The 12,666-nt window shown below is 38.9% G+C and overlaps 1 protein-coding gene across 2 annotated transcripts; it reads left to right on the top strand.

Annotated features, from left to right (window-relative positions):
• Positions 1-763: 763 nt before the first annotated feature.
• On the top strand, positions 764-9,356 carry mgrn1b (mahogunin, ring finger 1b). Of its 2 annotated transcripts, XM_051387254.1 has the most exons (17): positions 764-1,118; positions 2,467-2,585; positions 2,757-2,845; positions 2,960-3,106; positions 3,771-3,888; positions 3,996-4,062; positions 4,240-4,283; positions 4,380-4,427; positions 5,019-5,087; positions 5,178-5,337; positions 5,472-5,581; positions 6,051-6,265; positions 6,495-6,606; positions 6,696-6,741; positions 6,831-6,935; positions 7,304-7,349; positions 7,608-9,356. In XM_051387254.1, the coding sequence occupies exons 1-16, from the start codon at positions 1,031-1,033 to the stop codon at positions 7,342-7,344; spliced, it is 1,578 nt and encodes a 525-aa protein (XP_051243214.1). In that variant the 5' UTR covers positions 764-1,030; the 3' UTR covers positions 7,345-7,349; positions 7,608-9,356. The 2 variants fall into 2 exon arrangements, with proteins under 2 accessions (XP_051243214.1, XP_051243213.1); XM_051387253.1 differs by lacking the exon at positions 7,304-7,349.
• Positions 9,357-12,666: the final 3,310 nt, after the last annotated feature.

Raw genomic sequence — 12,666 nt, 5'->3', positions numbered from 1 at the left:
ATAATGAATGTTACATATTGATATAAATAATATATTTTACATGACAATATTAATCATTATTGTTATTAAAATTAGTAGTAGTAGCAGTAGTAATAATTATAATTATTATTGATATTAAACCTGTGTGTAAGGCACGAATTTAGTGTTTAATAATGCAGTGTTAATGCACGGTTTGTCTGTTGAAGCATTTATTTTGAAAGTACAAACCGGAAAACCTGAATGTCTGCATTGACGCTCGCTTTATAATTCGATGTGTTGTAGTTACTCACCGTGGCCACAAGAGGGCAGTAAACACTCGCGGTTCAGAGAAGAACGAAGTCAAACAGATTGTAGATCTAATAATTACCAGTGTTGATGTTACTGTTGTTATTTGTCTCAATCACACTAATAATGACTTGTACATATTGATAATAATACTTTTACTTAATGTGCCACAAACGTAATGCTGCAGTTCTCCCCTGTGACCACTGGAGGGCAGCAAACACTTGAAAGAGTTTAATTGTTATTTATTAATTACTGTCCATGTACTTTAAGGTTTAATGTACATATAGGGCTTCATAACATTTTCCTCCACTTTTTAATTTTAAACTGTTGTTGGGATTGTGTCGCTAATCAACTTTGTACCTCAAAATACATTAAAAACCAACCGACGCCCTTGTGGCTGACCCCCGTCCCCCACTCCTCACCTCCTCACCGCCGGGCAGCCCCATCACTTAAAGCGAACGCCGTGTGACGCGTAAACGGTCGGAGGCAGCCAATCAGGTTGACTCCCTGCTACGTCAGCGCAGCTCCGGTAAAAACAACAGCCCGTCTCAGTTTTTATTTCCTGTTAGCATTAGCCCTTTCGCGACGTGAACCGCGGATAAACTGAGCGTGTAACATGTCAAATTAACCGACGCGTTTATTCCTGGCTGACGTTGTCTTCGCTGTGGCGTTAGGAGTGCGCTGAAGGCAGAGCGGATCGGAGCTGTTGACGCGCTGTTAGCTGCCAAGCTAACTGTAGCTAACATCGGCGACCCAGCAGAGAAAGATGGGGTCCATCCTCAGTCGCAGAATCGCTGGTGTCGAGGATATCGACATCCAGGCGAACTCTGCCTATCGATTCCCACCGAAGTCTGGTAAAGTACTCGGCAGCGTCTTCCGATTTCCTCATAATCATCATAATAATCTTTTATCGCAAACACATTGAGGCGCCGAGCACAAACTAGCTAACGTTGATTAGCTTCTAGCTATTTTCTTTTCTTCCTTTCTGATGATGATGATGATGATGATGATCAGCTGTATAGATAGATTGATAATGATTGCAAACATGTGAGTGCTCCAGATAGAAGAGATGTTATTCAGATAATCTTGTAATATTTACTGTGTCATGTGTGTGTAAGTGCCGATTGCACATTTCTGTAGTTATTCACTGTTTTCCGGCTATATTCTCCTTCTTCTTCTATTTGTTTATATTCGCTACTTTTATTCTCTCTGTGCTTTTAACTTTATTTATATTTTTCCATGCTTAATTGTTATGCAGCAAACTTACCAGGTCAAATTCCTTGTATGTGAGAACCGACATGGCAATAAACCTGATTCTGATTTATTATTTTGTTATCGTGATCATAATGCATGAAGCATTGTGCTTCCAACACCAAAACTAAACGTGTTGTTGTTTTATACACATTCAATTAAATTGATGGTACTAGAGGGAGACATGATGCTGACATCCAGAGACATGAGGTGTATGTCAACAAATTATTTAGTGTGTGTGTACAATTTTTTTTAAAAGATATTTCAGATAAGTACGTCTTACGTTTATTATAACACTTTTAACGTTGTTATGAGGACCTCGAGCAAGCAATAAAAACACAATGTGGAGATGGTCATATAACATATACAGGCACGGTGGCTGATACGTTGATAATTAAGTTACTGGAAATCTTATGGTTAAATCCACTACACATTGCAGTAACTGTTGTAGGTTTTAGGTGCTTGTGTACAACAGTGGCATGGTGTTGTGTGACCTGCTGATGTAACTAGTAAAAGTTTAATGTATTGATCCCATTTAGTAAACAACCTTTATTAACTGTTTTTCTTTAACTGAATTATAGACTTTAATTGTATTTAAATTATGGCAAAAGACCTGTCTGAGGTTGTTTTGGGGGTCTTTGTGAGGCCACTGTGCTCCGGCCTCCATGACTGCATTATTAAACATGAGCCCATCATATTCTGCTAAAAGCGGTGTTTCTCCGAAGAGTCATAATACACTACAGCCAACAGCTTGTACAGTTTAAATATTTTATGTTTTACAGACCGATCATTTGAAGTAACTGCATATACATTGCGTTATTGTTTATATTGACACAGGCAGAGAGGTTCCTTTTAAATATTAAAAAAGGACAGAAAATAATCAGTGTGTCACTATATTATATTGCTGGCAGTGTCTTTATTATTATTATTCCCGTTTTCTCTCGTCCTCAGGGAATTATTTTGCAAGCCACTTCTTCATGGGAGGAGAGAAATTCGACACACCACATCCAGAGGGATATCTCTTTGGTGAAAACATGGACCTGAATTTTCTTGGAAATCGGCCAGTGCAGGTGAGAGCAGATGTTTCTTCATCCCACTTGTTTTAATCATCTGAGAATTCAGCTATATTTTCCACAGCTGTAAAACTTGCATGCAGTTTTACATTTCCTGTAAGTAAATTAGTGAACCCATGTTGCTAATTTCAAATATCATAAATCATAGTGTTGTTATTATTTCACTAGTTTCCATATGTGACGCCTGCACCCCACGAGCCTGTGAAAACTCTGAGGAGTCTGGTCAACATCAGAAAGGACTCCTTGCGTTTGGTCAGGTAAAGCTAGTGAGGCAATATTATGATACAGTTCACAGTGAAAGTAAAGAACTGTTTTAAGGCAAAGAGTTTCCATTAAGCCGACCTAAAGTTCTTCAAAACTTCTGATTCTAGGTACAAAGAGGAATCTGACACACCGGTGGAGGAGGGTGGAAAACCAAAGGTTCAGTATGGTGTGGAGTTCACCTTCGATGCTGATGCTCGAGTGGCCATCACCCTCTACTGCCAAGCATTTGAGGAGTTCTCCAACGGGATGGCAGTGTAAGAATTTGATCTAAAGGCTCTTTTTTATGGGGCTGAGTGAGATGAAGTTGTAGCTATTAGTAGCACAAAAATAATGACAGAACCAGAATCTTATCTAGTCTTTTGTTAATTTATTTTAAATCGAATCCATCTGTAAGAGGATCAGTTGTTTTGATTTTAACTACGTAAACAGATTCATCTAACTGACACAACAAAATCATTTTAGAGGAAAACTCAGTTTTATGGGTTTTATGGGTAGTGAGATTAAAGCCTTAGAGCCCAAAGACTAGAATAGATACGATGGGTACCTAGCAACCACCAGTCACCATGGTTACTGCAGATAAGACTGAGAAGAAGATGAAAGTAATAGTTCAATCTGAAGTTATTATGTTATGATGAGACTGAAAGATGCAACATTTTTCAGAATTCAGATTATCAGACGTAACTACTGTTGTGCTGTGCTATTCAGGTTCTGTTATTTTCATTTTGTCAAGGGACACTAATGAGTGCTGAGTACATAACGATGACAGCCGCCATTAGGCGTCCACTTACTGATAAATGTCTCAATGTCAACTTTTGCTGTTGCCCCAGTTAGAAAAAACAGGATTTGAGCAACCAGGAAGTCAAGGTTTCCTCCCATCTTTCTGCACACTGACCATTTTTCTCTGAAACATGTGTTCAGGTACAGCCCAAAGAATCCCTCACTGGTCTCTGAAACTGTACACTACAAGCGAGGGGTGAGCCAGCAGTTCTCCATGCCATTTTTCAAAATAGATTTCAGCGAGTGGAAAGAGGAAGATGTAAGTATAAGCAAAAAATGTTTAATCTATCCACCGGTACTTACATCAGTGCATCAACACTATCTTTGACTGATTACTAACTCATATTTGCATCGTTTTTCTTAAAGTTGAACTTTGACCTTGACCGAGGAGTGTTTCCCATGGTGATCCAAGCTGTGGTTGATGAAGGGGATGGTAGGTTACTAGAAATATTATCAGCCAGGACAACATATCTTTTCTACTAGAACTGGCTTACAAATGTAAATGGAAGATTTAGTAGTAATAATAGTGGCTCACCAGTTATATAGGAATTGCACTAATACTGTTTTAGTTCAGTCAACATTAAACAGGATACTGTCTGTTCTTTTCAAGATTGCCTTGGACATGCTCATGTACTTTTGGCAGCCTTTGAAAGAGTAAGTATACATCTAAATAAAAGTAATTAATTTCACTCTGTATAAAACAAGTTTAAATGAGCTAAAATATGTTTTTTTTTTTTTTTTTACCTCTAGCATGTTGATGGCAGTTTCTCCATCAAGCCTCTGAAGCAGAAGCAAATTGTAGGTTTATGAATGTTGTTATTTGAATATATTATTATTATTATTATTATTAATATTAAGCAAATTATTAAGTGGAAGTGGAATGTATAGTGGATATCCTCACTTTGCTTTAATGAATTTGTTGTTTTTTAATAACCCTAAATCCAAGTCAGTAAATTGTGAAGCGCTTGCTGTCTGTGCTACAGTTAACGCAGGATGTTTTATGCAGGCCAGCAATGACCCTCATACTCATCTGCAGCTTTTGAAAAATCTGTGCTGAGACCCTTGGGAGTCTGGCAGTAATGCAGATCTCTACAGTAGAGGTTGAATGTAAACTTATATTACATGGAGCTCAAAGTAATATCACATAGATTATCTGATTTTTGTGTTTGTAACCTTTCTCTCAAAATGAAACATTACAGTGATTCTATTTAGTACATGCTAAGATGTTTTTAATGTTTAAGACTGTAAATAACATTCAGCAGTGAAATACATGAATCAGTTTATTCTCAACCTTCTCTAAAATTAACCGAATAAGACAGTATCTCATTGAACCACATTGTGTACATGGACATGTGTTTCTGGAACATGAATGTCTCTGTATCTTTCTAGGTGGACCGTGTGAGCTACCTCTTACAGGAGATCTATGGGATTGAGAACAAAAACAATCAAGAAACCAAGGTTCCTGTGAAAATAATACCGTAAACATGAATCACCGTACTGAATGTTTTATTTGAGTGACGTTTGATTCATTTTGTTTTCTTTTTCCAGCCATCAGATGATGAGAACAGTGACAATAGCAACGAGTGTGTTGTCTGTCTGTCTGACCTGCGAGATACACTCATCCTGCCCTGCAGACATCTGTGTCTCTGCAACTCCTGCGCAGACACTCTGCGTTACCAGGCCAACAACTGTCCAATCTGCAGGCTGCGTAAGAAGTGTTACATTATTTTAATAAAGTTCTTTAAGGCCTTTATTAATCCTATTTGAAAAGTAGTCAAAGTTGAACATAATTATTTGTACATCATTATTGTGTTTAATTTGACTCTGTGTTCCTCTTACCAGCCTTCAGAGCCTTGCTGCAGATCAGAGCTGTGAGGAAAAAACCTGGTGCTCTTTCCCCCGTGTCCTTCAGCCCTGTTCTGGCTCAGACTATGGACCATGACGAGCACTCAGTAAGTCTCATGCACATCTGTGTATCAGTTAAAATCTGCATAACATATTTTAGCTTTATTGCCATATGAAGTGCTACAGTAAAAACACTGTAATGGGGTGCAGCATTAAAACAGCTGAAATTCACAAATATTCATTCAATTCAACACCTCCATCTAACAATCTGCCTGCAGTTGCTTCAGGGTTAAAGCCTTGTAGCTTGCAGGATTCTGTTAAAATCAAGGTACAGGCTGCTGCTGGACAGCTTTGTTAGGCAGTGGCAGACAAGAGATGTACATGAATTGTTGCAATAGTCAAAGAAAGCTTTTTTTTATAGTCCTCTTTATTCCAGTTGTTGTAGTGTAAAAGCGTTTTGAGTGGTCGAAAGACTAGAAAGGCTCTATACAAGTACAGGTCCATTTACCATTTACCATTACCAGTTCAATCAACTGTGCATTGTCACAACCAGTCCTTGTCTATGTCACTTTGCAGAGCACAGATTCAGTTCCTCCCGGCTTTGAACCCATCTCGCTGTTGGAGGCTCTGAATGGTCTTCGGTCAGTGTCTCCTGCTATCCCATCAGCCCCCCTTTATGATGAAATCAACTTCTCAGGGGGTGTGGGAGGTGACAGCAGACAGCTGAGCTCCCCAGAGCATTTAAGTGATGGGAGTCTGCAGAAAGGCAAAGTCAGCAAGTCACCTGACAGGTAATCTCACTAAGAGTATGTGTACTATATATAGTATGTGTACACACACATTGCTGGAAGTAATCAAGTTAGGATAGGAAATGAGATAATATGCTTACATGTGTAACATCACTTCATGTCAGGCTTGGACAGTAATCAGATTTACACCTCACACCTACACCTGATTGATTGAATTAACTGATGTACTGTAATCTCTCTCTTGTATACATTTTTTTGCCTCCCACTCCAGCACCCTTAGGTCTCCATCCTCTCCCATCCAGGAGGAAGATGAGGAGAAGCTGTCCGAGATGTCTGATGCTCAGCCACACACAATGCTGTCCAGCAGCCCCGCCCCCACAGACGTAAGCCACCAATTTACCACCTGACATTTAAACTTTGTCTCTGCTACTGCAAAAAAACGTTAACGTGATCTTTTTCCTTCTTCTTCCAGGCCACAGCCACTGAGGACGTGGCAGAATCCCTGTCCCCAGATGATGGTGAGTGTTCTCATTTGGCACTAATTATGTGACACTTTGTTTTCTTTGAGAGTTCCATTCATTGACCTTTATCCTCCCGGGTGATCCAGAGGACAGGATGCATTCTGAAGGAGACATCCTACAGGACTGCAGCAGTGAACACAGCAGCTTGACCAAAACAGAGAGCGACCCACCAGGTGACTTGTCTCTGCCAGGTGAGAAATTCTCTGCCAGAGACTAAAGGAAATTACATTTTTGAAGCCCTGTTCATACAGGAAAAAAGTGGATTATGTACTGTGTATATAATCTCTTTATGTATAAATCCATATACGGAAATCAGTTGATCGATCATTGACAGCAGCTCCTTCAATTTATAGAATTATCAACTACACATTGTCTGGTTCCTCCTTATTTTTGACTTCTTTCTAGTTCATGAATCTGTTCTGGTTCTTTAACATTTCTCCTCTTAAATCCAAGAATCAAGGCTATGATTCACTAATCTGTGTGCTTTTGTGCTTCTCTATTTCCTAACACTCCTTTTTCCCTGCCATCCTGTCCCTTCGTACCGCCTCACTTTGGGCAGCTCTTGGTCCTGATGCCTGCTCTATTGGTATGGAGGAATAACTGTGGTATGTAGGCTTTCCTGTCTGCTCTCCTTCTCTGTGTATGAGCTCCACTGCTCTCACCAAACCCTGTTCTCCATAAAAACATCTATTGTCATCTATATCAGCTAGAAAAAGAAAGGTATTATCAGGTGAATTTACTGTGATAAGCCAGTTTTTAATGCAAACATGGCCTATCTTATCAAGAATGAGTACAATTTCTAAAGTCTGACTGGAATGTTCCCTTTGAGCCATGTTGCTTATCTGTTGCTTCGTCCTCTCCAGGGTCATCAGAGTCTACGGAAAGCCTGAAAAGCCAGAGCACAAACTGCTCCAGCCAACCTCTCCTGTGTCCCACAAGCAGCCTTCATATGGAGGATGAGCACCTCAACCCCTGACTCTGGTCCAGCCTTTTTCCTCCCATCAATCAGAACAGATTTATGCTTTTGTGATCAGAGCCAATGACAGCCCTGAAATTAAGTCCACCAGGACGAGGGTGGACTGTGTTTGTTTGTTCCATCAAAAGAAATTTGACTCCTGCAAAGATGACTGATGTTTTTAAAAAGACATTGTTTCTCCAGCTTTGAAAACATTTCATTAACTGTCAGATGGTGTTCAGTTTTGTGTCTTGGCCAGACTTGTGGTCTTGTAATGTGGATTCCAGAGATATTTCACTACCTGTCATGGTGGTGCTTTTAAGCACACTTACTTTAAATTAACTGTATCAATTGCTTAACACTAAATTCAGAAGAATTTATAAATACAGTTTGTGTTTAGATATTGTATTCATCAGTGAAATACACGAATGACTTGAGAACTTGTTTTCCAGTCGGGTTGATTTGAGTTATGAGCAGAAATTTGAAAACATATTACTTATGTATCTGTGTGTCCATTTAAAGTGATTTTGCACTCTGACAAAATCGTTTATAATCCATTCCTTATAACAAGAGTTTATGATGAGATTAGTTTAAGTTGTATGCAGTCTTAAACATCTATGTGTCACTTTTTTATTATTTCAAATTATGTGATATCTATGTATCAAAACTGTACTAGAATCCTGTGTAGTTATTCCAAAATTGTATACTTGCATATTACATAGAAAAAAATCCTCATATTGAAGTAATGCAGCTAGACTCAGTTAAAATGCACATTGTTTAAGACTTGGCAAATCAGTAAGAGCTACAGATTCACATCCTAACAGCTGAACTCAAAGATACCTAAAGCCCGCAACAAGCATAGATGCTACATGTATTCTGACTCAGTATGGCACAATAAGTGTGCTTGTCGTAGATGTGGTACATCGCTGTACAGTCTTTTTGTGGCAATGCCAGTGTCTGCTTATGTGACGTAGCTGCAAAAAAGGGTTCAGGTGTTTATGTGGCTGCAACGCCTTTACTTTCCTTGGTCCTGTATGTGTAGCGCCATGCATATAGATCTATGTGCCTTGAATTGGTATGGCTGCCTGCTTGTTGCATTGGACATTAGTGTTCTTATAAATGCTACAATATACAAGTTTTCAGACCGTAGACAGGATTTTTGATGCTGATGTACAGAACCTTTTTTTCTATTGCAAACTTCATGCTACTGGAAAAATGTATCTCGTTATTGTTATTGCAATATTAAATTGAACTGTTCATTTATTATTTTATGGCCATATATCAATTATGCATTTAATCTTAGTGTTTAGGCACAAGTGCATTCCTGTAAGATACATTTGATTGGAACACATTCAATGCAATAAATGGAAACATTGCATTTTAATAATTGAGCTAGCATTTGCATGTGAATTTGTAAAGGCTTAAATCTCTCACTGCTTTTACGTAACATGTTTATTTTGTCTTTTTCTCCCCTCATCTTCTGTGCCATTTCAACTTGACACCGTGCCTTCCTGTTCCTGTTTTGACCACTATTGACCTGGTATCCAGGATAACTCCACAGTAGGTGGTTTGTGGCTCTGTAAATTTAATACCTGTCTTTCCTCGTGTGTATAGCAGCATGTGTATAACAATAAAGAACAAAGATTCATTACTTCAACTACCAGTTTTTTTCTGATCAATCACAATATTACTTTTAATATATATATTAGCATATACAATATATATAAATATATTCTTATTGTATAATCATGCAAATTAGAATCTATTGCATGTGCTTTTTAGTGAAACTAATTTGGCTGTTGTCTAAATTTGCCTGTGAGTTGAAAAGAGGATATTATTACACAGTAATGTAAAAAGTATGGTGAGGGATCCCAGTGTACACATGTAGGACTGGCAAAATGCTAAATTCCCTCTCTAACAGTTCAGACCACACAAAAATGTGGCTAGTTTATGATCAATGGCATTACAGACACCTGAATTTTCCCTCAGGGGGATCAATAAAGGATTACAGTTTTTCTCCATTGGTTTGGCTCATTTCTTGAAACAGAAATTACATTCTCAAAATAACATTGACAAACCTCCAAACCACTTGGCAATTGTTCACAACAGAATTGAATTTCTCCTTAATTTCATCAAATTGCAAATGTCTTAGTACATCTTTGCAAATGATTAAGTACAGTTAGCCTACATTTAGCACAATTTCCAAGTGAATAGATCTTGTTGATCTAAACTGATTGTTGATTCTCAGTCTAATGGTTGTTCTCTCCAAAACATGTCAACATCATTTCATTGTATAAGTTATCACATGCACAATAGTCTGTTCAATTGTCAAAATTAGTCAATAACCTAATACCATGAATACCATATATGAATCTCTTGGAACATTTGATAAATTGATTAATTGACAGTCAGGTGAAAATAGAACTTGACTAACGAAGGAGGAGTTTCACACATCTCAGATGACCAATCAAACAATATGTTTAGTTACCTGACTGGTGCTGTCCATGATTGTGAATGCTGCCAAACATGTATGTATAGAGCTTGACCAGGACCAGTACAATTTGTGAACATGGAGGCACCTGGCCAAGTAAATGAAGAAGGGCAACTGCCTGCTCAAGGAAGACGAAGAAGAGGAGGAGGAGTAAGGGTGCGTGGTGGTAGAATAGGGGGAAGAGGCCGAGGAGCAGGAAGACACTATGCTGTCCCAGATGAAATTCGGGCCACACATGTTATCAACCATCGCCTCGCAATGGCAGAGGCAGTTCGCCGAGTGCAGCCTAATGTGCCCCGCTCTACAGTCTCCTCCATCATCCAAACCTTTCGCAGGGAAAACAGGTATGTACTCAGTCAGTGATGGAATTATATGTTGAATAGGACAGGACACTGTGCATAAAGCAAGAGAGGTATTTATTAATTTATTTATTATTTTATTTATTATTTATATATAATTTATTTATTATTTTATTTATTATTTATATATTTATTTTATTTATTTATTCATTTAGTGTGTGTGTGTGTGTGTGTGTGTGTGTGTGTGTGTGTGTGTGTGTGTGTTATAGGCCTACAGCAATATCTTACCTCAATTGGATGTTATGACACTAAAAATGACAAGAAAAATATTGGACAAAAATAAACTATCGAATTATTGATGATACAGTTTACAGCAGTATTACAGTCACTGTGCAGTGATGCATTATAATTGTGGTAAAGTTACTGTAAGTAAAACAACAATACAATTACATTGGTAACTCATTCTGTAAGAAATACATAAGGCATACATTATGAATGGTAATAGTGTTGTCCTTTGAATTGTCTGTCTAGGATTGGACGACAACCTCGCACGGGTGGCAGAGGAAAACTTCTCAATGACCAACAAGAACAAGACATCTGTAACATGGTGACGGCAAATAATCCCTTCACACTGAGACAGATCCGTACTGCAATCATAGAAGACAATGCCATATACCAAAATGTCAACTCTATAAGCATCTCCACAATAGACCAGATATTGAACAAGCATCAGATGACCATGACGCAACTTTACAGGGTACCATTTTGCCAGTGTGGGGGCAATATAACTATGTATCCTGCCATTTCTGAGAATGGTGTGGCCACTCACATCCCCAGTCTTGGCCCATACAATACACAGTAGCTCCTCATCTTCTTGGCCGCCTTCATTCTGATTTGATCCCTGAAAATGAGAGAGGTCTCGTAGGGCCTCACCTACCAAAGTATGTAATTGTGTAGGACAATGTGAATTTCCACCGTGGCCCGCTCATCAGGGCCTGGTTCACTACTCATCCAAGGATAGTCATGGTGTTTCTACCAGCTTACTCTCCTTTCCTCAATCCTATTGAGGAGTTTTTCTCTGCTTGGAGGTGGAGAGTGTATGAGCATCAGGCTCAAAATCAGAGGTCCCTGCTCCATGCAATGGACGCTACGTGTGATGATATTACAGGAGATCAGTGCAGGGGATGGTTGCAACATGCACGCCGTTTCTACCCTTGTTGCATCGTAAGGGAGAATATACGCTGTGATGTGGACGAGAATCTGTGGCCAGACAGACAGCAGCGTGTGGATGGCCAGGAGGGTGAGGAGGACAGCCAGGAGGGTGAGGACGGTGGCCAGGAGAGGGAGGGTGAGGACAGCGACCAGTGAAGAAATGTTAGTTTTGAATTTCCAGCTTTATTTACAGCACTGTAGGCTAAATATAATTTTCCTTGTTTTTTGTTTATGTGATTATATTACAGTATAATGTGCTGTATACATTTTCTTTTACCTCTTATGTATGGAAGTTACTTTATGTGTGTGAATAAAAATGGTTACAATTTCCTTGGCAGTATGAGTGCAATGTGTGATGTCAAACCTTGGAGGGTACTCTTACCGTAAAATATACAATTTTATACACAATTGTGTTCTGTTAGCTAGACAAAAAAAACCTAGTACAGTAACCATTGTCAATGAAGGACTGGGCTAAGACTAAGAGGTGGACATGAGGGATATTTCAATGGTCCTCTGCCATAGTGACAAAACATCTAAACATTTTGACTTGCAGTGCTTACACAATGCCAAAGGGACAATGCATTTTGGGGGCACTGACTATTTATATGAGAAAGGAATTTAGTTTTGACACATGAGTGAACTGAGATATGAGAAAAGAGATATGAGCTTTTGCAGGTGAACCATGGTGTTGTGCTGAACCATCCAGGTTATTTTGGCAAAAGCACCAAGAGTTGAGAACGTCAGGTCTGTTTTGAGAAATGAGCCAAAGCAATTGAGAAGGATCTTTTGCCTTTTGGTGGCACTGACTATTTATATGGGAAAGGAATTTAGTTATGAAGCACGACTGAACAGTTTTGGGAGAGATATGAGCAAGTGAACTATGGTGTTGTGCTGAACTGTAAGACTGTTTTGCCAAATGATCTTAGAGTTTTGAGAATGTAATTTCTTTTTCAAGAAATGAGCCG

The sequence above is a fragment of the Dicentrarchus labrax genome, unplaced genomic scaffold, assembly GCF_905237075.1.
Source record: "Dicentrarchus labrax unplaced genomic scaffold, dlabrax2021, whole genome shotgun sequence".
Taxonomy (NCBI): Eukaryota; Metazoa; Chordata; class Actinopteri; family Moronidae; genus Dicentrarchus; species Dicentrarchus labrax.
This window is presented reverse-complemented; position numbering and strand designations above follow the sequence as displayed.

Bases quoted from the DNA above. Each gene is read 5' to 3' on its own strand.
- mgrn1b (XM_051387253.1), top strand. From the start codon at position 1,031: ATGGGGTCCATCCTCAGTCGCAGAATCGCTGGTGTCGAGGATATCGAC. The intron at 5,088-5,177 runs GTTCCTGTGAAA...TTCTTTTTCCAG, and splicing joins AAAACAATCAAGAAACCAAG to CCATCAGATGATGAGAACAG. The intron at 6,607-6,695 runs GTAAGCCACCAA...TTCTTCTTCCAG, and splicing joins GCAGCCCCGCCCCCACAGAC to GCCACAGCCACTGAGGACGT.